The 27,178-nt window shown below is 43.8% G+C and overlaps 1 protein-coding gene and 1 pseudogene across 13 annotated transcripts in view; one reads left to right on the top strand and one right to left on the bottom strand.

Moving 5' to 3' along the window:
• Nucleotides 1-27,178, bottom strand: part of PCNT (pericentrin) — a 111,656-nt gene that overhangs the window by 82,915 nt on the left and 1,563 nt on the right. For 10 of the 13 annotated variants that reach the window (XM_054579336.1, XM_054579400.1, XM_054579354.1 and 7 more), the window contains exons 2-11: nucleotides 25,681-25,884; nucleotides 12,423-12,518; nucleotides 11,206-11,334; nucleotides 10,501-10,756; nucleotides 8,382-8,437; nucleotides 6,941-7,115; nucleotides 6,207-6,343; nucleotides 4,629-4,779; nucleotides 2,243-2,486; nucleotides 1,410-1,497 (exon numbers count right to left, since the gene is read on the bottom strand). In XM_054579336.1, coding sequence (XP_054435311.1) covers nucleotides 1,410-1,497; nucleotides 2,243-2,486; nucleotides 4,629-4,779; nucleotides 6,207-6,343; nucleotides 6,941-7,115; nucleotides 8,382-8,437; nucleotides 10,501-10,756; nucleotides 11,206-11,334; nucleotides 12,423-12,518; nucleotides 25,681-25,884 — 1,536 coding nt within the window. The remainder of the gene's footprint in view (nucleotides 1-1,409; nucleotides 1,498-2,242; nucleotides 2,487-4,628; nucleotides 4,780-6,206; nucleotides 6,344-6,940; nucleotides 7,116-8,381; nucleotides 8,438-10,500; nucleotides 10,757-11,205; nucleotides 11,335-12,422; nucleotides 12,519-25,680; nucleotides 25,885-27,178) is intronic. The other 3 variants (XM_054579363.1, XM_054579401.1, XM_054579415.1) reach the window with 1 other exon arrangement.
• Nucleotides 18,894-19,331, top strand: LOC129075353 (protein mago nashi homolog; annotated as a pseudogene).

Below are 27,178 nucleotides of genomic sequence, written 5' to 3'. Positions count from 1 at the left end.
GGAGGGACAACAGCCTGGCAATACCAAGGAAACAAGAGCAGATTCTCCTAGCCAGCCAGTCCCAATTTATTTCCTTGAATCCAATCACATTTGTTGTAAACACACATACAGACCATAAACAAACATACAAACACCGAAATGCAGTATGAAGGGGGACCCAAAAAACCCCAAAATTTATTTATAAAAAATTGTGTATTTCAGCTTCAGTCACCTTCAAAATACTCTCCATTTGATGCAATATACCTATGGAGACTTTTTTCCCCACTGCTTAAAACAATTTGTGAACTTGTCGATTTTGATGCCTTTTAGTGCTTCTGCCGTTTTTTGTTTCACCTCTTCCACATTGGCAAAATATTTCCCTTGAGTACATTTTTCATCCAGGGAAACAAAAAAAGTCACTTGGGCTGAGACCGGGTGAATAGGAAGAGGCAGAAGACCTGAAGAGATGCCTCTCCAAAGAGGACATACAAATGTCCAAGAGACATATGAGAAGATGTTCAACTTCTTGAATTATCAGAGAAATGCAAGTTAAAATCACAAGAAGATATCACCTCACACCTGTCAGAATGGCCATCATTACTAAAACAACAACCAACAAGTGCTGGTGAGGATGTGAAGAATAGAGAGCCCTTGTGCCCTCCTGGTAGGAATGCAGACTGGTCCAGCCACTATGAAAAACAGCATGGAGTTTCCTCAAAAACTTGAAAATGAAACTGCCTATGACCCAGAAATTCCATTTCTGGGTATTTATCCAAGAAAATAAAAACACTAATTTGAAAAAATATATGCACCCCTATGTTCATTACAGTTTTTGTTTTTTGTTGTGTTGTTGTTTTTTTGCCATAGCCAAGATATGGAAGCAACCTAAGCTGCTATCAATAGATGAATGGATAAAGAAAATGTGATATGTGTGTGAATATATATACTAATCAGCCATAAAAAGAAATCACATCTTGCCACTTGTGACCGTGTGGATGGACCTGGGGGCTATTATGCTAAGTCAGTCAGATAGAGAAAGACAAATAAGACATGATCTCAACTTATATGTGGCATCTGGGAAAAAAAAAAATCATCTGAGCTCTTGGATATAGAGAACAGATTGGTGGCTGCCAGAGGGAGTGGGTAGGAGAAACAGATGAAGTGAGACAAAAGGTACAAAATTCCAGTTATAAGTCAGTCCTGGGATATAAGGTACAGCATGGTGACCTGTGGGTAAAGGTGTTGAGAGGAGATCTAAAAGTTGTCTTCACAAGAAAGAAAACTTTTTAACTGTGTGGTGAGGCTACCTAGACGTACTGTGGTAATCATTTCATAGTATGAACAAGTATCGAACCATTATGCTGTCCATCGCGGACTAATACAATATTACATGTCAATTATATGTCAAAAAAACAAAACTGGACTATCACCTCATCCTGCTCCAGCTGGAAGCTGAGCTGATCAAAGCGGTCTCTTCTTTCTTTCTCAGACGTCTCTTCTAAAACTGCACTGGATGAACTAAGAAAAAAAATACGTCATGAAAACCTTACACATGGCATTTTCACATCTGAACCCTAGGATATGACCCCCATTGCTGAACTATGTCTGGGACAGTGTCCACAGCTTGGTGTCACAGCGGCCGAGACCCTGGGGTAACAGTGGACCCCGATCGTGACCGCCTGCACCCACCTCCATTAGCCATACGTCAGCAGCAGCTTGTCGTGAGACTCAGACCCAGCTCCCAGCTCTAAGGTCCTCTTGTTTCAAAGTCCCAAACAAAAACATGTGTTTCTAAAATACCTGGCTATTCATCTCCATTGACGTGAAATCAAAAGCAAAACTAGATTTCAGGGTTGGTGAACAAACATACAATCAATGTACAGGTGGTGTATTATAAGTACACCTGAAACCTATACAGTTTTATTAACCAATTGCATCCCAATAAACTCGATAAAGGAATGAAAACTTTTTTAAAAATAGCTTAATTGTATAGGACTGGGAGAACAAAGGAAGGTACAACTATTGAAATATTAAAACTAGATTGTCAGAGAAACAAATCCTCGTGCCCTTTCCTCGGGGAGGCAACACCTCTGGCGCGCACGAAGGTCAGTGCAGCTGTAATCGACTCTCATTCTGCACATATACTTATTATATTTTGGTTTCTGAGGATAAGCTCAAAAAAAAAAACCCCCACCAGATTTCAGTTCAGCTCAAGGTTCCCATATTTCGAATACACATTCAGGATAATAATTGCTGTATTTACCTCATTTCCGCAGACTCCAGAAGAGAATCTTCCCTCACCTCCTGCAGCCGCTGCTGTAACAGAGTCAGGTCTTCCTGGTAATTTTTTTCAGCATCCCTCAATTTCTTTTCAAAATAAAGTCTCAATTGTTCCAGTTCAGACTCGTGCTCAGTTTTCTCCCGTTGCTGCTGCTGCTCAAAGTCTCGCTGCAGGTGTTCTAATTCTTCCATGTGAGATGCTCGAGCCAGGAGCTGCTCACGCAAGTCTTTAATAGGATGACATTACACAATCACCTTAAGTAGAAACACTTAGGAAAAATCAGGAGATACTGAAGGTCCTGGAACATGGTGCTGGAAACCAATTCTAAAGGGCCCCAATCCCAGAACCTGTGACTGTGGCTTATGCTACGTGACACTGGAGGGCCTCCACAGGGAGATGACCAACCACCTCAGCATTCTCAGGGTAGAGGGAGAAGCCAAAGAGACTAAACATGTGAGAAGCACCCCATGTGCTGCTGGGCTCTGAAGATGGAGGGACCAGGCAGCAAAGGAATGCATGTGACCTCTGGGAGCTGAGAGCAGTCGGCTGACAGCCAGCAACGACATGAGCCCTGTCCTAGAACCACAGGGACTGAATTCATCCACACCCAAGTAAGCCAGATAGAGGGACAGCCCAGCAAGTGAATTGCAGCTGTGGGTGACACTGGGCAGAAAGCCAAGCCACACCATCTGACACCTCTGACCAACAAACCTGTAAGCTACCAAGTGTAGTTTTCAAGCCACCAAGTCTGTAATACTTTGTTAATGGCAAGAGTAACATAGATCAAAGAGAACATGTCACCATCAGTGCTTTGATCAAGAGAACACTGCCAGCTGGTTGATAATAATAATTAGTCTTCAAATAATGTTTCAAAGCAGAGTTCCCTGTGAGGGTCCTTACATCCAAGGATGATGCCTTCCAGCAAGCATGCTAGAGCTGGAATATGCGTGTGAAAGCATGCATGAAGTCAGGTACAGGTAAGTCCATGAACGCCACCTGTGGCTTCCATCAGTGACACACAGACCCAACGGAAAGACTGAGTGATGGGCTGACAGGGCGAGGGCCAGCAGAGATGCAGCCTTATTCACCACCACGCAGCAGATGTGCTGTTTCTAGTCCTTTCTCCTGACTCTGGTCTTTGTTCCCAGTAACACTCATCCAGTAAGGGCAATCACTAGGTTTAAGAGACTCTGTGTGGATATTAGCAGCAGAAAAGCATGGGTCTGAGTCTCTCCACTCCTCCCACCCCCATGGTCTCCTGACCTTTAACTGAAGGTGGCACCAGGGAACAGAGGCTGCTCTGATGCAGTCCTAGAAAGGGACCCAAGTGAGCTGCCTTCAACAGAGGTGGCCACAGTTGCAGGGCCTGGAGGATCAGTAGTCACCCACCAACACCCACCAAAACCAGAGACTGAGGCAAGAGGAGTCTGCCCCACGTGAACTCATTGGCACCACATGGAAGGCATATCTGCCACCCAGGTGCCAGCTGAGAACTGAGTTTCTACAGCACTCAGCTGCAACTTCTAGGCAGAAGCACACACACTCAACGGATGCCTGATATCAACACAAGCAGACACTCACAATTCAGCAGCTGTTAGCCAATCAGCCTGCTTAGCATAAAACCAAGGTTCCCCAACTACAAGCAAACTCCACCTCAAACCACATGCACCTATCTTCAGAGTTCACAAATCACTTTTTGCACTCGCTACAACTGTTATGTCCTCATTTGGGGTTCCAATTAAAAACACACAGCTTTGCCCTAGTCAGTGTGACTCAGTTTGTTGGAGCATCATCCCATACACAGAAAGGTTGCAGGTTCAGTCCCTGGTGGGTAAGTCTACAAGAGGCAACCAATCAATGTTTCTCTCTCTCCCGCCCCCCCCATCTCCTCCTGCTTCTCTCTCTCTCTCTCTCTCTCTCTCTCTCTCTCTCTCACACACACACACACACACACACACACACACACACACAGAGTTTCAGCCTTAGCTGGGTTGAGTCAGTCCGCTGGAACATCATCATCACCACCACCACCACCACCACCACCACCACCACCACCACCAACACACACACACACACACACACACACGCATGCACGCACGCATGCACACACACAGTTTCAGCATACAGCCTTAGCTGGGTTGGGTCAGTTGGCTGGAACATCATCCCATTCACCAAAAGGCTGTATGCAGCTTCGATCCCCGATCAGGGCACAGACCTAGGTTGCCAGTTTGGTCCCCAGTAGGGGTGTATTACATGGGAGGCAACTAATCATATATCTTTCTCACACCAATGTTCTCTCTCTCTCTCCCACTTCCTCTCTCTCTAAAACCAATAAGCATGTCCTCGGGTGAGGATTAAAAACACACACCCACACACAGCTTCAGCTTTTGAGGCTCTGAATCCTCACCACTCAGCTCCTGTCTGTCGGTTTTCATGGACTCAAGCTGGGACCACAGGCGCCTGACTTCCTCTTGTGACTGAGCCTTCAGCTCTTCATAAGATGCTTGAAGGTTCTCCAACTAGAAAAGGAAGGCGACAGTGAGACACTAACCAAGACTGAGCCCTGCAACCAACAGGCACAGGAAAGCACCTGCAGTAAAAGCTCAAATCCCAAACACCCAGCCTACAGAACACTAGCAAGAGGAGCACCAGAGAAAAACTACCGCTCATCATGTTTAAAGGCGCTGATTTCCAATCGCAGTCCTATCGGCGCCTGTTATTTCTCAGAGATCACCCTACTCAAGCCCTTGGCCTTGCTCCCTGCAGAGACAACCACCTCTCACTGATCAAGGGCAAGAACCTGTCTGTATTCTATGCAGTCAGAGGAGGGCTGACGGTGGTAGGGTGGGGGCTGGGGGGTGGACCGGGGCCGTGAGGTGGGTACTCTGGCTCTCTCCCAGGCTGCCTGTTGGCACTGACCACACGGCTCAGTCTCCCAAGAGGACCAGTTGTTAACTTCAACAGGTTCTGTCTCATGGGCCTTTCCTTCTCATCTGTGAACAGCCCTCCCTCAGCCCGAGAGGTATGTTTGGATTTTCTCTGAATTTCTTGGTCAACCTTCCTGGGAAATGGCTGCTTTCAGGCGGGCACAGAGCTAGCACACTGAGCTCACGCAGCATGCCAGCCACCGAGAGCAAGAGCGCGAGACAACCGACAGCAGAGAGCCGCTCCAACCCACCTACCCACACAGGGGCTGGAAGTCAGCATGGCCAGTCAGCCTGAGAGAAGGCAGTATTGGCCCTGAGACCCCTGTAGCCTTTTCTCATCCAGGGCACAAGACAGAAGGTGCCCCCGTCATCTCTTTCTCATCAAGGAGGTGATGTCTGTCAGCCCGGCCCTGGCTCGGCTGGGCCGTCATGGCCTCGGTCTGGAGGAGGGACAGTGGGAGCAGGTGCAAGAGTTGCAGCAGCCAGACACAGGCTCCTCCTGGGCCCGACTCCTCCCCCTCATCTGGAAACCATGCACAGGCTGTGACTGACTCCATCCCTGATTTACTTTCTTTTTCATTTCTTGAACTGACACTTGGAGCATTGCTTGATTCTTGGGTTTGGTGACAGAAGCACTTCAGGTCTCAGTAGAACTGGCCATATGGCACCCATTTTGATATGTAGCGTTTCACTGGAGAAGAGCTTTGAACTCATAAGCAGTAGGAATGTTTCTGCTTTTCTTAGAACTTTTTTTTATTAAATTATGGTCAGAGCACGTGGCCTTCCACCCCTAAGACCTGGAGTCTATAAACATCTCAGCGGCACTTGTAAAGAAGTAAATTCTCTGTATCTAAGACTGAACATAACTTATCCCAACCTTGCTGACTCTGTACCCTCACTTCATCTACCAGCTCCAGCAAATCTAACAGTCACCCTAAATTAATACTTAAATTTAGCAAAGAACAGAATGGGAAATGACCTCAACATAAAATCTTCTAAGTAATTAAACAGTCACCCACCTCCAGCTGTTTTTCTCTCTCCTTCTCTCTGACTCTCAGGTCCAGGTCCTCTGCGTGCTGGCAGCGCTCGGACTGCAGTTCTTCCCGGAGCTTCTTCACAGCGGCATCATGTTGAGCCCGCAGGGTCTGGAGGGACACTGAAGAGCACAGATCGTGCTCAGTTTACAACAGCACAGTCTTCTTCCTTGGCAACCATTAATGAGCACTTCTTGGTGGTAATGACAGTTGGCGCTGAGAGTGCCACCTTCCCCTAGAGGCCCCTCCGCCCCCCGCCACCCAGGGTCCTTTCAGGCCCATTCTCAGCACCTCTGCTTGTCTCAGGAGGCGGGGAGGGGTATACGCCAGCCAACCAGCAGAGAGCTGCTCTGACAGGTGGGTGTCAAGTAACCGGCAACAAGCATAAAAAGTGTACAATCCCAATATTACTATTTTGATAGCAATTTAATAATGGAACATGCAAAACTGTCTCTGAAACAGAAGTTTCAGGAAGAATTGGGATACTTGAGAGGCCTGTGGTCAATGAGGGGAGACCCCTATAGCTGACTCTGTCCCACAGTGGCCCTAAACCTCTGTCGCCTGGAGGGAGGGGGTCACATACACTGTTACCTGACATTTGAACACACAGTCAGTTCATACTCAACCACAGACCTGGCACATACAGGGTGTTTATTCCAGAACTACCACAAGATAATTTGGTCCCTTTCAGACCTGCTTATCTTATTTAGATAACTCACATTCTGCCTGATTCTTGGCTTGGAAAATCTTCTCCAGCTCAGCTTTCTGTTCTGCCAATTCTTTCTTAAACTGGCTTTGTAAATTCTCCAACTCTGACTGATGCTTTGCAGTTAACTCTTTGTGCAGGTTTTCTAAGCACAAATCTCTTTCAGTCTCCCAGTCTTGCTTCAGGTTCTAATTTAAATAAGAAAAAAGGAGAGTATAACCAATAGTTGATTATCTGTCATAAAAAAAAGTTTAAATCACACATCCAAAACCTGGGCAGTCACGCACTGCCCAGACTGTCGCCACAGGAAACCAGCTCCAAACGTCCAGCCAGTCCCTCCATTACTGCTGAAAGGGACGGGACTGAAAGAACCAAAAGCACCCACAAGGCAAGCAGCAAATGAAAAGAAACAAGGACCACCTGCTCAGAGACGGAACTCATTTCTGAACACAGAGCACAGGGATGTAGTCACTCTCAGGGATTCATGCATCTGTTCCCGCAGAGACCTGCGGGTGCTACTGTATGTACAGTGATGTCACTGACCTCTGGGGGAGGGCTGGGCTCTGTCTCCGGTGCCTTAAGGAAGAAGTCCCCACTCCCCAGCTCAGAGGGCCAGGGGCTGGGGCCCGAGCCTCGAACCCAGGACAGCAGTCTCCCACCCAGTGTCTGACCAGAGCAGCCGGAACCGAAGCGCCCACAGGCCCTGACATCACTCGTCTCATCACATCGCCCATGTTTTCCCTGACACCATCCGCTTCCTCTGCTGTCACCAGTGCAAACCACAGCCCCCCCCCCGCTCCCCCGGCAAATGTAGCTTTTAGAAAGGGGCAGGCCGTGAGAATCAGAGGTTGCAGTGACAGAATTCTTCAGGAAAGAGCTAATTCTGTTATACCCTAAAACTAACTCTTTCCCCAAAAAGGAGGTGTGGGGCGGGAGCAGCAGGACAAGCACAGGACAAGCCGCTGCCACTGGCCACGCGGACAGAGCCAACCGTGGCGCACACAGAGGCGCACGCCCTGGCCTGGCAGCTTCGTCCACGAGGCCCAGCTGCTCCCTGGGGCTCCCGGCGGCACCCCAGCACCCCCACTCCCTGCATCTCACTGCACCGCCACAGTTCACATGTCCCTGTGCGAGATCAGAGGTCTGTGTCCCATGCACAGCAAAGGCCGGGCCACAGCAGCCACTCAGGAAACCAAACTTGGGACAAGCTTCATGTTACACAAGTCGTTCTGACAGATTCAAATTGTAAAAATAAACAATAGAACATTCTATTTCTGAAAGAAAATGCAGCACACTTCTACCAACACAGCCAACTAAAGCTCTCACTGGGTTTGGTTTGGATCAAGGTAAGGGGCTTTTCTGTGGGGGTTCCAAGTGGAGGGGGCAAACTGGTAGGCTAAGCAGAAAAGGAAAACTACTGTGCACACAGAATGGCATTTGCTAATCCCAGGTACCTCTATTATCTGGACATTTCTCTCCATTTCTGATTGTAACTTCTCCTTCAGCTCAGCTGCAAGAAAAACATAAAAGGTCACTTAGGTCACTGAGTCTCAGGCTTTCCCACAAGCTGATCACCCAGGAGATTAGGGGCTCCTGGCTCCTGCTGGCTGCTCCAGAGACACCCACCAGGGTGAAGAGGACAAGACACATCTGTGAGGGAGCAGGGAGCAAGAGTATGGTGATGTCTGACTTAACAAGTTACATTCACGCCCAAACCAAGGACTACAAGATCTCCACCCAGCAGGACAGTCTGAGACAAGCGGACAAGGCTGCCTCTGGAGTGCCCAGTCACTGAGAGCCTTGAACCTGCCTCTCCCTCTGGTCCCAGGGACCTCTGCCTGTCTGCTCCACACTGGGCCAGATTCCAGGCTGGGCGGTGAAAGACAGATAAAGATGTTCTAGGCCCCAACAACTCCCAACTCTGAGAGGGAGGAAGCACAAGAAAAGAGGAGTAGGTGCTGAAGGGTGGAGGAGGGACACGTTACTGGACCACTGGGCACAGCCAAGTTAGGACTGACATATGGGTGCACACCGAAACATCGGAATGTCAGGTAGAGATGGCAGGAGCCTCAGGAAAGCACCAAGAAGCTGGAGAGAGGTGGTGCCACATGCGCACAGTGAGGGCGGCCTGGGCAAGTCCAGAGTTAAGGCAAAGGGTACTACCCTGAGTAGCGGTCCCGCGCTATCCACAGGAGCCAGGCCACAGCAGAGCCTCTCGGAGCACAGGGCAGGCATGGGCCTCTCCACAGACCTACTCTTGGGTGCCATGGAGAAGATGAGAAGACAAATTTGGGAGGGGCCGAAGGTAGTGCATGTTTTGTGTTTTAAATAACACACAGCCCTGGCTAGGTAGCTCAGTTGGTTAGAGTGTCGTCCTGATACACCAAGGTTGCAGGTTCAATACGTGGTCAGGGCACGTCTAAGATTCAACCAATGAATGTGTAAGTAGAACAGGTGTTTCTGTCCCTTTGTCTCTCTCACTCCTCCTCTCTCTCCTTCCCTTCCTACCTCTTTCTAAAATCAGTAATTGTTTTAAAAACTTTAAAAATATATACATATACATACACACACACAAAAACAAAATGGGTGGAAGTAAAACAATATATTCGTGTTTGCTTGAATCTAGATGGAAGACACGCAAGACAGCATTACAAGAACCTAAGAGACCCAGAAAGAGGAGGACTTCTCAACACACCTGAAGTCGGCATGCCGCTTTATTTCTCCAAATTAAAAACTCAGCAAAAGGGCAGATAATCAGGCACTCATGCCAGCAGGAAACCGGAATGACTGCCAGAAGGCACTGGCTTCCGTTCGGCATGACGAATGTTCTAAATGCAGACTGTGAGGTCTACGTGACTCCGACACACTCAAAACCACTGACGTACACTTTAATTGAGTCAATTGTGTGGTATGAGAGTTATTGCTCAGTAAAGCTATTATTTTAAAAACATATTTACATAAAGTAGTGACTGACAAAAAATGTACAAAAACATTAAAATGAAAACATAAAAGTGTATTTTAAACATAAAAAGCTCAGTCTAGGCCAGGGAATCCAGAAGATAAAAAGGCTCCTTGGCCACCCACCAGGAGCACCATGGCTCCAATGGGCACTAAGTGGGATGTGGGGGTCTGTGCCCAGGAGCATCTGGGTTTGGATGGACAAAGACTGGCCACAGACACAATCCTGTCAATGATGCAGAAGCAAATGCCACCAGCACGTAACCAAATCACCTCCAAAAATATCATTTCAAAAGTTAACACAAGCCTACTTGGAGAACTGGAAGGAGGCAAGGGAACAGTGGAGCAGGATAAGGACACTCAGAGCGGGCAGAGTGGGGTGCACTGCCACCAGCCAGGAGTAAACAAGGGCCTGGCGACAGCCGGGGGCAGGTGCCCACACATGGAACATGCCACACAGCTTCAGCATGGGCGGGGAGATCAGTGTGCGAACGCCTCACCTTGGAGGCGCCTTTAATGGGGCCACCTGATTCCCCAAACACCAGAAATAGGATTTGTGCTTCCCAGACAGTCACTGAAAGGCCATGCCTGCCTGTACACACATATCGCACATACCTATCTCCTGGCTGCACCTCAGTGCCACTTCCTCCTGCTCCTGCATGTGCTGCTCCCTAACAAGCTCCAGCTCCAGTCGCTGGCGGCTCTGCAGCAGGGCCAGCTCCTGGGCATGCCGGCCATTAAGCATGTCCCGCAGCTCCGTCAGTGCTGTCTCCTTCTCCCTCTGTAGGTTGGCCTGCGTCAGCTCCAGCTGTGCTGTGTGCATGTTGTTCAGACTCAATCGCAGCGCCTCCAGCTCCAGGGGTGGCACTGGCTGCAAGGAGAGAGGCTGTGCTGAGGTGGTACTGGGGGAGCAGCAGCCAGGGTAAGATGTGGCCTTGACTCCAAGATCCTGGGCACAGTAACTGCCCAGGAGAGTTGATGCTCCCAGGAAGGCCCCGACCAATGCTTCTTGTCGCTAAACACCCCTTTGCCACCACAGCCCTGCTGTGTGTGAGGAGCGTGATCAGCCACTGACAGGGAAGGGTGGGCCATGCAATGAGTGTGTCCCTGGCACCTGGCCCAAATTGCTGGCACCAGATGTCCACGTGTGTCTCTCCACTTTCAATGGCCCCATATAAGATGTGAAAACACAACAAACCAAGAAAGCAGGCATAGCAAGCCTGCAGCGCATATCTGTCCACTGTGCCAAATCTCTCCCACCTGCCGCCCTCCCAGATCCCAAACCCTGGGTCCTGGTGTGAGTGACAGCGGCCGGATCACCTGGGTCTGCAGCTGCACCTGCTGCATCTCTGCCGGCAGCCCCACCATAGCCCACTGCTCCCTGCCAGTCTTGTCTTCATGTTGGCTCATCAGTTCAGCAATTTCAGGTGTACATTCCTGTTCACAATCCTGGGGAAGGAGAGCAAGAGATGTGACCCAGAAAATTCAGACACAAAAATTAATAATGATATGCCAGAGGGAACAGAAAACATACATTTTCATGAAAACTCTCCAGTGAGTGCTCACAGCAGCACTATTCACAACCACCAAGAGGTGGAAGCAATTCAGTGTCCACCAATGGGTGACCAGAAAAGCAAACGTGGTGCACCCACACCATGGGAAATCACCAGTCACAAAAAGCAGTGACGTAGGACACGCTACAACACTGATGAACCACAAACATATTCAGTGAAAGAAGCCAGACACACTAACAGGTCCATTTTCAGGAAATGTCTAGAACAGACAAATCCACAGACAGACAGTAGACTGGTGGTTACCAGGGGCTGGGGAAGGACGAGCAGGGAGTGACTAATAATGGGGACAGGTTTCCTTTAGGGGTAATGAAAATGTTCTGGAATTTGTTGTGATGAATGCACAAGCTATTGAATTTATATACTTAAAAATGGTAAATTTTATGTTATGTGTATTATGTCTCAATAAAAATAACTATGAAAGAATACACAACCTATTTGAATTGCTTAGTATAAAGTTAAAATCCCCGAAACAGAGGTTTCAGGTATTGTTAACTGGGTAAGAAAAGCCTGTCTGCCCCTCAGTCGTTGTGGCAGAAACTGGAACACTGAGGCTGATCACAAGCCCGCCCTCCCAATGTGCTCTGAGTGCAAGTCTGCCTCACAGGTCCACAATGGAGGCCGGCTGCACACAGCTAACTGTGTGAGATGAGAGCGGCACCCTATGTAGAAAAGTCAGAATATGACAGCTATCCCTCATGCATGAAAGGCGAACTTCTCTCTTCAACATCCAGGAGAAAAGACCAAAGGAAACAAGGTAGGCCAAGGTGGGCTCCATCAAGTCTGGAAAGACCTCCCAGGCAGAGGCAGCTCTGCCTCAAGTCTCTGTGCCCCCAGTTTCCACTATGAAGGGCCCCACTGAGGGCCCTTGAAAGACTGAGTCCTCTCTCTGGCTTGGGTTTCTACAACAGGGAGAAGTCCTCTGACAAGGGACACACCTTAACAAGAGACCTTGAAGACAAATACCTTTGTGAGGGCCCCAGGCTGTTCCGAAACATCACCATCCAGTTTCTGCCATGGCCACTCTGAGTCCTCTGTCCTTGCTCCATCAGGGTTCTCCAGCTAAGAAGGGAAGGGCCAGAGAAGAACAGTTATAGCAACATCCAGGGCCACAGCCTCAGGCCATCCCAGCCCCTCCATCTACCAGCAGCACCAACTCCACCCAACCTGTTCAGAACCTGCACTCTCCTACTAAATCATTCTCAAGCTCTAAACACTTTTTATGCAACTCATTCACTTAATGCTGCTTTTGCCCCTCTTTTAAATGAATTCTGCTTCTTTAAGTGTTCCACTGTGTACTTGACACCTAAATTACTAAATTTTAGTTTCTCAACAAATTCTACTCTTTTAGACCCACGCAGTTAATTTTAATTTCCAAGCTCTTAAAGTACAAATATCTTATTTTCAAGATCTCTTTTTTACAAAAATTTTTTCTTAACAATTTATAGAAAGAGTACCTTTAGTATGTTACTGTAAATTATCTCAAATTTTAAAGTTTTAAATAAATTTCCCCCAACAGTTTATCGACCTCTAAGTTGACAGTAATTTTGGGCCTTTAATCTGCAGAGCAAACTGAGCTGATCACGACTCTACAAAAAAATCTCAGTAGTGCCCAAAGAGGATCTGTGTTTGAAACATGGAATCAAAGGCACTTCCACTCTTAAGTATCTCACTCCTTTGTGACCGTTAACCTCAGCATCACTTAACAGCACAAACAGGCCAGGGTCTGCAAGACCCAACTGCAGTTGTCAAGTTTCAACTATTTGAGAGGACTGACATTTCACCATATTCTCTCTCTGGTCATCCGAAGAAGAAGAAGAAAAAAAAAACCCACTTATTTAAAACAAAACAAACAAACAAACAAAAAAAATACCCTCACTGGTGTGGCTCAGTAAATTGAGTGCCAATCTGAGAACTGAAAGGTTGATGGTTCGATTCCTGGCCAGGGCATGTGCCTGGGTTGAGGGCCAGGTCCGTGGTCAAGGGCGTGGAAGAGACAACCAACTGATGTTTCTTTCACACATTGATGTTTCTATCCCTCTCTTATCCTATCTCTAATAAAATAAAATCTTTAGAAAAAATAGAGTGAAACATATTTTGTCTTGCAATTACTATGAGTCCATAAGACCTTTGTGTGTACCTAAGACATAGATGGATCTGAGCAACTCTTTTCCTGTATCTGATAATTCCACCATCCTAAGAATTATTTTATCATACTCACCAGTTATTCCCAACTATGCTAACAACTAAAAGACTGAGAAAACAGAAGGATGTGGGAACTGCCTAGAAGGACAAGGTGACAGTGAAATGAACCACTATCCTTGTAGCCAGCTTTCAATATGAGAATTCATTAAGAATTTTTCATTTTTATCCCAAAATGAGAAAGAAAAGAAAGCTGAGAGCAAAGACTTTTCACAAACATTAAATAAACGAAGAGATGAACGCAGACAGAGCAGCACTCAAGGACACCAACGATAGCAGCTGATGGCAAAAGTGAAATCTCAGAACATAAGTCTTCACAGGACAGCACGTGATCAATTCTCTCAAAATCAGGATGAAGCAGACAAAATCTCTAAGGACGGAGAAAACCTGGTGGTCTCATCCCACAGTCATTCACAGGAAGGTCTCTATCTCATGACATCTGCATCAAGAAATTCTACCATCCCATTTTACTAAAAGCCATGTGTCAATAATCTTTCATTTTTTATGTCTGTGTGCCAAAATTTACTTAACACTCAAAGATTTGTATCAAAATCAATAATAAAGTTGTTTTAAGTTACTGCCCAATCTTGCTTCAGTAAATTATTTGCAAAACTTAAAATGGCAAAAATGTAAAGAGGTACATGGGACCCAGATGATAACTGGTGATGACTATTTTCCTAATAATCTAGACAAATATCAGGTAGAAAATTCTGGAGCCACACTTCGTAAACATTCCTTAGAACTAGTTAAATCCTCAGTCTAAGATTTAGTAAAGGTGATTTTCTCCCTATATTCTTCACCTCTGCAACTTTTGGATTGTTCTTTTACAAGAAACGGCCTCTTATTTTTGTCCCTGATGCCTAACTGAAAGGTCAAATGCTGCTCTCTGCCATTTCTGAGTTAACTGCCAGAACTGAGATGACTACCGCACTGATTAAAATAAAATGATTTATCATTATACAGTCCACTTAAACTGAGAGAAGATCACTGGATCCTGAACATTTATCATAAAGTAACTACAATTCTGTCTTCACTTATAACTTCCTAAAAAAAACTCAAGATCTTCAAGTTGCTTACAAATATGCTGTATTTTAATATTATTTTTGTGTTTTCTGCACAGGTAAACAATTTACTCTCTTTACCCTAAGACTTTAGAATATTTAGCTGAAAAGGCATATCAAAATTATGCCATATGAAATTTTACAAATTAATTTTGCTGCAAGATTTTTATGCAGTTATGTCGTATTTTCAAGTTGCCTCTATTTCTAATTTATTTTAGTCTTGGTGCTTTAAAATATTGGACATGCCCTGGCCGGGGTGCTCAGTTGGTTAGAGCATTGTCCCGACGTTCCAAGGCTGCAGGTTCAATCCCCCTCAGAAGACATATAATGAAGGCATAAATAAGGGGAACAACAGAAACCGATGTCTCTCTTTCTCTGTATCTCTCTCTCTCTCCCCCTTCCTCTCTCTAAAATCAATAAATAATTTTTTAACAAATTTAAAACACTGAGCACAAAAAAGAGCTTACATATTAAGTTTAAAGAATTACTATTTCACCTAGCTTAATCGGTTTCCTTCCATAGCAAGTCCACTCATATGGTCCCGCCCTAGGCCACTATCCAGGGCAGCCTCAGCAGTGGGCACCATAACCAAGTACCAGTGGGATACTTTCTACTTCAGGGACTGTTTTCCCTGGGGCATGTTTTCCAGTTATTTTCCTATTTCTAAAAAGGGTTCAAAACTGTTAACATACATACACAAAAGCATTCCAATTACATTATTAAGGCATAAACTTATGTTAGAAATCATCTATATAAAAATGACCTGTAATTACGTTAACAGCTAATGTGCATTAAAGTAACAAGTGTATCAAATAAAGGATACTTCTGAAAGCAAAATAAACAATTACATGTTAGAACTATATTTCACATACACATTTATATTATCTTATGCTATTTGGTATGCTCATTAAAATCCACATAAAAGGTAAACGTCTCAAAATTCGCAGACATGGGTAAAATAAAACAAAGACACCTTAAATTATGTTCAAAGCACTGTGATGATATAAAGGCTCTTCAAGGACTCACACTCTGCTGGCACTGACATGACCTACCATCTGAGGGAATGCTAACTGGGCTTCCAGGGCCCACAACGTGTCCTGCCCCAACGCAGGGATGCGCTGGGCGCCTGTGAACTACTCAGGCCACACGGCATGTTAGATGCCGCTGGGCATCTAACAGTGACCTCTTCCCTGGAAATTTACTTTTCAGAAGATCATTATTCTTAACACAAAATAATTTCTATCCTAGCACCTACACTTAATTTAAAGGCATATCAAGTCCTCAAGAACTGTCAATTACTTCATAACACTTACAAAAAACCTCTCCTTTTTGACTGAACTCATGATGTACAATTGTATGATCAGAGAGGTCAGTAAAATATCTGCTCTTACAGCACCAATGGCATATGCATAATTAAAAATAAATTATATAAAATATAATAAAATAAACTATCTGCCCTTACAGCACTGATGGCATATATGTAATTTTAACACAAAACAGCCTCATAAAGAAATCTGACTCATTAACTCAATGCTTAGAAGGAAGATAATGGCTCCATCTTTCCCAAACTACTTATTTTACCTGTGCACATGACTATTTTAAAATCAGCAAATAAATGGAAAAAGTAAATATAAATCACTGCTGCAAAAAGAACAAAAATTTGAAAATTTGTGAATGCAGCTAAAGTCATATCTAAAGGAAAATAAATAGCCTTGACTGTATATATATTTAAAGCCTGGGAATTAGTGATTTATATGTCTATTTCAGTAAGTTAGAAAAATAGCCCTGACCGGCATGGCTCAGTTGGTTGGAGCATCGTGCTATAAGCCTAAGGGTTGCAGGACCAATTCCCAGTCAGGACACATGCCTAAGTTGCAGGTTCGGTCCTGGTCGGGGAGAGTATGGGAGGTAACCAATCAATGTTTCTTTCACATCAATGTTTCTCTCTCTCCTTCTCTCTCCCTTCCTCTCTCTCTGGAATCAATCAATCTATACATAAATATCTTTTTAAAAATTATAAAAACAATAGCACATTTTAAAAAGATAACTGAAAATAAGAAAACATATAGTAAGAACAGAAATTAAATAAACATAAATATACTAAATAAAAGAATAAAAGAGAGTAAATTTTTTTTTTTTTAAGGTTTATTTTTAGAGAGGAGAAAGGGAAGGAAACATCAATGTGTGGTTGCCTCTCATACGCTCCCTCTTAGGGACCTGGCCTGCAACCCAGGCATGTGCCCTGACTGGGGATCGAACTGGCAACCCTTTGGTTCGCAGGCCAGCACTCAATCCACTGAGCCACGCCAGCCAGGGCTAGAGTTAATTCTTTTACAAAAATAATAAAGATGACTAACTTATGTTGAGACAATAAAAAAGGCACAAAGACTCATCATTAAAAAATGAAAAGAGGGGAGCATTCGAGATCTTACTCCCTGGCATGCCATCAGTTTGGCTCAGATAAACTCATAAAAATTCTCTAACAGGAAAAGAAGAAGAAGAAAAAGCGTTGACAACATTGAGGCCACAGGCACTAAGAAGAGAATATTCCTATGAACAACTTAATGCCGAAAATTGGAACATTAGATGAAAGGACATGTCTGAGAAAAAGTACAACTGAACAGTCTGCTAACTATTAAATAAACTGACTCTGTAATTAAAAGCCTTCCTGCACACACAAAAACTTTCAGTTCCCAATGAATGGCTTCAATTTCTTACACAGAGCAAAGGACCCTTCTCAGCACATCATATGAGGCCAGTATAACCTCAACACAAAAACCTGACAAGAAAGGAAAATTACAGGTCATTCTCTCACAAAAACATATGCTTTGTCTGTATAGACTGAGATGACTGTATGACTTTTCTCTTTTTCATCAGAGTCTGTTAATCACTCTGATGTTTATGGTTGGGGCGGGGGGAGGGGCGTGGTGGAAAAACCTCAACCACAACATAAAAGCCCAACAGCTCTATCCCTTCCCAATCCCTGTTGTAAACTATCTGTTATGTACCCCTCTGGCCAAAAGTTAAAATAGTTTTCATCGATCATTTTCCTGAATTAAGGTATTCATCAGAGAGCTGAGTTAGCAACTTGGTCTGTCGCTGATAAGACAGCAAAGCACCTGCTTCAATCACGAGTTTCCATCATTCTCCTAATGGAAACCCCCTTCAAATACTGTACAATGTCTATGAATGTGTTATATTTGGAATCATCTGATAGTAACTTATAACTCCATATATAGTATATTTCTCCACCTGCACCAGTTTATTACTTTTTAAAAGTATATGCAATCAGCTCTTGCTGGTGTGGCTCAGTTGGTTGGAGCCTTGTCCCATAACGGAAAATTGCTGGTTTGATTCCCAGTCAGGGCACATATCCAGGTTGAGGGTGTGATCCCCCATCTGACAAGGTAAGATCTCCAGTCCCTATACATATGGGATGTAACCAATCAATGCTTCTCTCTTGTGTAAATGTTTCTCTCTCTCCCTTCCTTTCTCTCTAAAAAGCAATGGAGGGGAAAAGAAAAGTCTATGCAATCAGAACTAAACATATCAAAAGTAACTTTCTGAGGGTAAAATATTCTTATTAAACACCAAACTGAGACCTAAAAATAGGGTAGAGAGGGGAGGAAAGGCAAAGAGTCATGTCCACACTGTGCTCACAACTGGATGCACTGGGTGGGTCACAGCGTTACCCCTGGGAGCTGCTGCTCCAACTGGTGTGTCTGGGCGAGGAGCAGCAAGGCCTCCTGCTGAGCTGCACTGCTACCGTCTTCCCTGCTGAAGGCTGCTAGTCAGCTGGCCTACTGCAGAGCCCCAGTTAAGTATCACCAACTCTAATTCCTATTACAAAAATTAATGCAAACAATGCATTTTCCTTTAGAGATTACATGCAACTGAGTGAGAAGAATGAAGACTGAAGTCAGATGTAATGCACAAGCCAGGGTACCCACAAGCACCAGGGCAGCACTGAGTGGCCCACCAGGCTTGGGGGCTCCCTGCACAGAGCTAATCAAAATCCCTACCTCACAGCATAGCTGAAAAGACTAAACGGAATACATACACAGGAACAACCATGCCTGGCACAAGTTGAAAAAAATAAATATTAGTCATGTTAATTCTACATAAAGATGACACTTTGCTATTAGAGTTCGGTCTCGGTGGCCTTTCGCCAGCCATGAGGAGTGGCTTTTATCTGTGTTACTACATGGGTCACCAGGGCAAGTTTGACCATGAATTCCTGGAATTCAAGTTCTGACCCAATGGGAAACTGAGATATGCCAACAACAGAAATTATAAAAATGATGTCATGATCAGAAAAGAGGCTTATGTACATAAAAGTGGGATGGAGGAACTGAAGAGAATAATTGGTGACAGTGAAGTTACCAAAGAGGACGATGCTTTGTGGCCTCCTGACCGAGTGGGCCAGCAGGAGCTTGAAATCGTCACTGGAGATAATCACATTTCTTTCACAACATCAAAAATTGGTTCCCTTACTGATGTCAGTCAATCCAAGAACCCAGAAGGCTTATGAGTATTTTATTATCCTGTCCAGGACCTGAAGTGTCTGGTCTTCAGTCTTACTGGATTACACTTCAAGATTAAACCAATCTAGAGTGAATATTGGTGTGGACACAAGGCAGGTGGGAATAGCTGTTTTTAAATTACCATTATCAGGAAATTTTCTTGTATGTCAGGCCAATATTTTTTTTTATAAATACAAATGATTGTCTCCAATAAATATGTAACAAAAAGAAAAAAAACTACATAAAAATGTAATTGCTTTCATTTCTTTTCATTGTAAAAGAACAAAACAAACACCTAATACCATACCATACATGCCACTGCCAGGCATCCTAAAAGTAAAAGACACATAAATAAGTAGCACTAAAATAACATGAATCTTTGTACAAAATAACACATGGATCTCTTACAGAGTTTCCTTTAAAAGACACTTAGCATTTGACAGTGAAGCGTCACTGTCAATGCTGTGTGATCTGATCAATTACTGTTCACATGAAAAAATGATCCAGCACCCTTCTAACCCACATCCCTGTCAACTGATGGACATAAAATGCAATTTTATTTCAGTAATATATTGAGCTAAGCACAACACGAAAGGTAAATCTACTGAAGGTCTAATTGACCCCAAAATCCAGAAGGAAAGAACTCTGTACCACGGCTCTCCTCCAGCCCCTCAGATGGTTTAGATAACTCAGGATTAACTGACCTTCCCTGATTTGAGAAGAGTACATCTCAACAATCATGCTTCTACTAGAAATGGAATAAAGCTACAGGCCAAAAAGACTCTGTGCCCAGGGCCCTTTACCAGGCGTCAGTGACCCCATGGAAGCACGCTGGCACTGGCAGGGCGGACTGGCAGGAACACGTCAGCCCACAGTCAGCCCAGCCCGCCCTGCCTGAACTGCCTCAGCACACAGGACGGAGGCCTGGACATAAGGATGTGCAGCCAGTGGTGCTGCAGGGGTCTCGTTTCTTCACTCCACGTCAAGTCTTTCTTTTTTGAGCCCATCCACCCCAGCAGATAGATACCCTCACCTCACTCCAGTCATAAAACAGGCGAGGAAATCACTCCCCAGCCAGCAGGAAGGGCACCAGCTCAGACATATCGAAATAATCCATGATTTACAAGGGAACTGCTTGCCTTGGAATGCTACATTAAAGATGACGTTTACTTTGAAAGAGACAAGATGTTGGCAAGTGAACAGTGAACTTGCTGGCAGAAGACACCCGGACGCCAACCTAGCTACACCTGAAGCTCCTCCACCTCCAAACTAGGTCTGTCTATGGCACCTTGCTTGTTCAGAAACTTTTCCTCCAGTTCAGTTATTCTAGCCTGAGCCTTCTGACTGTCAAGCTGATCCACAGGCAAACATATTCCGTCCTTTAAAAATACAAAAGTAATTATTTCATTTATGCTCTCAGAACTTGGAGGTCTATCTACTCCATTCCTGCCACCTCTGAAATCGAATGTCAATAGCCTTTCTCTAAATAAAAGCTTCAGACTGATCACATCTTCTCTATTATGGCTGCCTGTGAAGGACTGAACTGTGTCCCCAACATTTCTGTGTTGAACTCCTAACCCCCATATGACTGCACTTGGAAACAAGGCCTTTAAAGGGTGATTAAGATTAAATGAGGTCCTAAGAGTGGGGCTTAGATCCACCAAGACTGGTATCCCTAAAAGAAGAGACACCAGCGATCTCTCTGTGTCCTATAAAGACACAGTAAAAAGGCCATCTGCAAGGCAGTAAGAGAGGCCTCACCAAAAACCAACCCTGACAGCTCCATGGCTTTAAGACTTCCAGTGTCCAGAACGGTGAGAAAATAAATGTCTGTTGTTTAGGCCACTCGGTCTGTGATATTTTGTCATGGCAAATTGGGCAGACTAAAACACTGCCTTTCAACTTCCCTGAATCTTGTCACTTTTTTCCTTCCAGTTGACCCTCTTTCTACGGCTTTCCCTATACATTCCAGACTCCCAAGGGCTTCACTTAAAACACTTTCAACTTTATTTCAACCCAAATACCAACCAAAGCAGAGCTGCGTGAGCATGTTATCACACAGGAGACAGCTGGCTCCCACAATCTACCATCCATTTCTTATTCAGTCCCAGTGCCCATGCAGAGCAGTATCATAGCTGTTTACCCTAAAGCCCATGGGGAAAAACTTTATCAACTAGAACACTGTGTTTACAGTGGAGATACTGCTGCTTCAGCTCCAGATCACCACCATAAAGTACTACAATAAAGTGAGTTGTAATCTTTTTGCTGGAGGGGGCAGCGGGGAGCAGGTCTTGCCTTCAAATTGTAAAAAATTCAATGTCTGTGAAGTGCAATAAAGAAAAGCACAATAAAGAGAGGCACAATAAAGTGAGGTCTATCTGTATAGTTCCTTTTGCCTTCAGTCTTACAAACACCACTCATTTAAAGTGACTTAAGTCAGCACCTTTGTCCTTAGCTCCTTCAATATGGGTGTTTTATACATTTGCAATACAGTCAGGGTCTTTTGTTACAGTCTACATTCCATCCTGGAATCTCCCAATGATCTTTTTAAATTTGCATGCAGATAGTTAATTTGATTTTTTAATTTACATTATTATACAGAATAGTTTCACTCCTCCTAAAAATCCCATGCTTTACCTATTCAACCCTCCACTCCACTAACTCTGGCAACCGCTGTTGTTTTCTCTATCTGGAGTTTTACTTTTTCCAGAATGTTACATGAACAGAATCATACAGTATGTGACATTTCACACCAACATCTCTCAACTTAGCAAGATGAATTTAAAATTCATCTATGTCTTTGTATGTCTTGAATGCTCATTTCTTTTCGTTGCAGAATTTGCATTGCTGATGGGAAAGCAAAATGCTACATCCATTTGGAAAACGGTTTTTGTCAGATTTTTAAAATGTTAAACACACCTACCATGGGATCCATGCATACCATGCTTAGGTATTGACCTGAGAGAAATGAAACCATAGGCAAGAATGTCAAAAATTTCAAAGTGTGACAACTGTGTAGACAAGGCTGTCAGGAAACTGGCAAGATCATTCTTTGCTGGTAGAAACAGAAATTGGAATATCCTTTATAAAGGAAACTTAGCCGTACCCAGAAAAACTACAAATGCACTCACCTAGAAGACTACTTCTAGGAATTTACTCTAAAAATATACTTCCTATGATATAAAAATACACCTGAACAAGGCTATTTACCTCAGCACTGTTTGTAAAGCAAACTACTGGAAACAGAAATCCCCAGTCACTGGACAGAGCTCGAATAAACTCAGGACCTACACTCAACAGATGTGCCATGCACCCATGAGAAATAAATTACAGAGTGATTCCAAGGTATACTGTTACAGGAAAACAGACAAATGCAAAAGATTTTCTATAGTACGCTACCTTTCACATGAAAAGAGGATATGAGAGAACAAATGTGAATTTATTCCTTTGTGCAAAAAGAAATAAAGAAAAGATAAATCAGACACTGAAGATGCTGCTGTCTACATAGGGTAGGTGTGAATGGGTTGGGAAGAAGGGAGAATTAGAAATGGGGCGGTAAGGAAGAGGAGGAAACGACATTCTCTGAATATAGCTCCGATTTTGAGAACCTTGGTAATAATCACTTACTCAAAAAATAATTACATAATATCAACCTGGGTGTGAGAATCAAAATAGAATAAAACTATAAAACAAGTAAAATAACCACAATGTAAAGCAAGGAATAAAAAAAACTAACCCAAATAACTTTGGAACACTGAAACCATAAAATTTGGCATTATAAAGACAAAAAACCCCCACAAAACTATGTATAGATATTATACTCTAGTTAGTAAATCTGTTTTTCATAGGGACAAAGGTTAGCAATTCTGAAACTTACTGTGCGTATTTCAAGATTGAGCAAATAAAGTAAATATATTGTAAATAAGGAAGCCAGGTTTCTCACTACTGGAAAAAGGAGCAAAAATAAGGAGGGAAAAGCTAGAATAAATTATGCGGTGTTGGACTGGAATTGAAGGTATTAGTGGCTTTTATTACACCAGCAGAGAAATAGATATAAATATGTGCATGTACATACGTTTAATTCCAGTCTGTATGTTGAAACAGCCTAGAAGTAATGACATCCCACTAGCAATATGCACACCTAGCACCCGGACCTTGGTTCTAAATATCATTCTCCACTGAGAGGAACCAGGGCTCCTTGAAGAAATGGCTGATTACAGAGCTGCAGCAGGTAAAGGACAAGGTAAGCCTAGAGAATACTGGTGCCAGAAAATAAGAAAGTAAGTACCAAAATTGGTGAAGATGTATTGAAAGGATACATAATACAACTCAAAGCTTCTCCTAATTGTCAAATCTATGTATTCCAGCAAAAAATAAACATTGATATGGCCGACATGGTGGATTAAGATACCAAAAAATGAGATAAATACCCATGAGTCCAAACTGAAATAATAAATAAACAAACTGGGGAAGAAGCAACAGTTCCTCCTTAGAGTAGAACGCCAATTAACATATGCAGATAGAACGATGGAAAGAGAGTCACCATTTGGCCAACACCGCCGTAATAACTGCTGTGAGCAAGAATCATCACTGGAAGCAAAACTTAATGTGAGAAAGTATTATGAAAAACAGGGTATGTGCAGAGTCTCCATACAGTATGCTTATTAACTACACAGGAAAAAACAGTAACTTTTCTATCAAGAAAGAACTGGCAGGCCCCATGTATCTAGGTGATCAAAATTAGCATCATTAGCAGGGAGACATAGCAAGTGTCAATACCATGTGCCTCTTCATTTCCACAGTGCTCTTGCACATGACCAGATTTGAATCAGGAGGAAACATCAAACAAACCCAAACTGACAGGTTTTGTACAAAATGATTAGATAGTACTCTTCAAAAGTGTCAAACCTATAAAAGACAAGAGAAGACTGAGAAACTGTCCCAGGTAGTGGCATGGCATTGATAATCAATACAGATTCCTACGCCAGACAAAAGGGATTAATGGGTCAGAGGGAAAAATCTGAAGAAGTTCTATCCATTGCTTCAATGTCAACTGAAACTGACTGTTGATAATTATACTGATTACAGAGGATGTTAACATTTCAGAAAGCTAGGTGAGGGGTATCTGAAAACTCTATTTTTTGCAAAAATTTTTTAAGTCTGAAATTATTTCAAAATGAAAAGCTAAAAATATAAAATTAATTTAAAATTAAAGAATTCTTTGATTTGAAAGTAAAAGCAAAATATTAATAAATGTTAATCATACACTATGAGCTTTCTTCTACAAAGAGCCTCAGCAAGGACATACAGAGAAAAACCACTGTAAGTAAATGCCTGGCTCTCTCAATGAAGCTTTAACAGTTTCAGCTGTGACCAAGACATGGCGGCTAAGAGCTGCTACTATACCCCAAGGGAAACAACAAGAGGATACTGATGAACAGCAACTGACATGCAACCTCAGCCCTGCGAGAGGACCGGAAATGGAGGTAGAATGAACTGGGCACAAGCTGGTCCACAGGCAAAGTCACCACAGCTCTGGTCAGATGTTCCCCAAGCAACGTGAGAGCGTGGTAGCCAGGTCTTCCAATTTTTTAAAAGAGGCAAAATTCAGATTCATAGGTAGTATACTGTCAACTTTACACACTGATAATCATCCCATTTTGTTCAATAAGGCAGGCCAGACACATCATGATTTTGAGTCAAATTCTGCCTGCAGCTGCCAGTTTTCTTGCTCTTTCTAGCAAACACCTATACCTGCACCTGCCCCACTGCACACAGTAGGGGATACTCATAACTCAAGGCCCCTTATCTATAAGACACACAGGAAGAAGCCCCAAAGGAAGCCCACCTACAGTTGATCGGGAGGCCTCGGAAGCCATGCAGGGTCATAACCCTTAACACTCTCAATGCCCAAGTCCACTCACCTGCTACGCCTGCCCCCTGCAGTTCTCACGGCCTTGAGTAGCAGAACATGGTGCTTCCTCCAACAAGACCACACTTCCAAATCTTCACCCCCTTCCCTCCTCATCCCATGTTCAGAAAGAAGAAAAAGGACACATAACAAGTAGGTGGATTTCAGAGTAGGTGAAGAAGTAGTGTGGTTTTTTTAAATGTCCAAGGAAATACCTGTTACAGGGATGGATGCACACAGCCACACCCCATGAACTCATACTTGTAAAACTTCCATCACCAAAACACACACCAATACGGACACTGCCTTCAAAAAGTCAATCCAAAATTTCTCAAAATCATACAAAAATAAAACATATATTAGGAGTAAAACTACAAATATATACTCCCCCTGTTGCAAACTAAACTAAAACCTTCTTTTCCCACTTTAGAGACGCAAAAACAGACCGAAGACCACTTTTTGTAAATTATACTAACAATAACTAGAAGATGAGCGAAATGGAAAAGCATGATGCCACATAAATTTACCTGAGCGGCTGCGGCCCCATCAGGGGTGTCACTACTCCATGGGGTTTTGCAAATGTCTCCTCCTCCTAGAAATCCACTGTCCTCGGTAGCTACCGGACTCTCCTCCTGGACAGGCGCATCGACAGCCGAGCCCTTCCTCTTCGCCGTCTTTTTCTTCGAATGCGCACAGTCACTTTTTGTTTTTCTCTGTCGGAAGTGAGCAAGCTGCGCAAAAATGCAGAGAAGTAGTAAAGGCAAAGGTAGGTGAGAAAAAGGTAACAGAACCACAAAGTCAGCAGGCTCGTGGGGAACATGAGGCTCTGGGGCTGGCTCAGTCCACTTGGCCACACCTGGCCAGATTCACATCAATCAATAGATCCCTGTCCCCTACACACTGCCTTCATTAATACCTATGATGCCAGGATCTACGCTCAGAATTATATCCAAAGAGCCTAGCTTGAGGACTGTTAATTATGCCTGTATACAGAAAAAAGAAAGCAAGATGACAGAGTGGCAGAATAGCTTTTCTAGCCACTGGAAATTTACAGAAAAAATAGTATTTTAGAAAGTGCATCTATTTAAAAGACTGATTCCTTAATCAAGGCATGTTTAAGGTTAAAAACCATATAAAAGCTAAATCTTTTCCTTTGCCCCCATTTTCCCCCAATCAAGGAAATACATAACCTAGCCAAAACTTCCTAGCCATAGATTCTGAGACAAGGTACAGAAATAGCAAAAAATTAATTAAGCCAGGTCAATCTAACATCCTCCTTTATGGAATCAGATGTTCTAGTTTTCATGACACAGCTCACCAAAGCACCAGGGACCACAGAATGTCGCCCATCACAAGGCACAACCCAGCTCATTCTGTCCCTCAAATCTGGGGGTTTCAGACTCTGCTCACTCTCCCTCTCCCACTAACACCTTATTCTATAGGTATGAGATCTAACATCAGCTTTTCACAGGGGGACATCTGTTCCTTCAAATGACAATTGTGGTCATAACAGCAAATGTACTGAGCAAATGTTTGTGTACAGTTCCATGTACACAGGAAATTACACAAGCCATTCACATGAGAAAAACCGTCTGTCAAGGGCAGACAGTGCCTTCGAAATTAGCCTCATTTATTTATTTCATTTTATTTTAATTCATTTGTTTTATGCCACACTCCATGAAATCTAACCATCTGCGAGTTCCTTTCCTGCATTACAGTCCTTGTTTCTGGTCTGTGGCTGCCCAACAGGAGGTGTCCTGTTTCTCCTTAAGATGAGGTTAATGACCACATTCAGTGCTTGTTCAAGCCCATTTACTCACGTTTACAAATCATGACAAGCTCAGGAACACATTGTTAAACTCAGGCTCACTTTCGTCTCCAACGTGTGCCAGACACAAGCAAAGGGAGCAAAAAACAGGCCCCAAATTCCCTAATCAAATCCCAGTCATAAGTTCCACCTTCACGGGAAGCCTGAATGAGGCCACTCTATCCTCTGCCTGTCACTCTTCAATTAGATACTGTTGT

This window comes from Pteronotus mesoamericanus, unplaced genomic scaffold (assembly GCF_021234165.1).
Source record: "Pteronotus mesoamericanus isolate MK-2021 breed Mesoamerican mustached bat unplaced genomic scaffold, CSHL_Meso_final contig_116, whole genome shotgun sequence".
Taxonomy (NCBI): Eukaryota; Metazoa; Chordata; class Mammalia; order Chiroptera; family Mormoopidae; genus Pteronotus; species Pteronotus mesoamericanus.
Note: the sequence above shows the minus strand (reverse complement) of the source record. Positions and strands in the feature narration are given on the sequence as shown.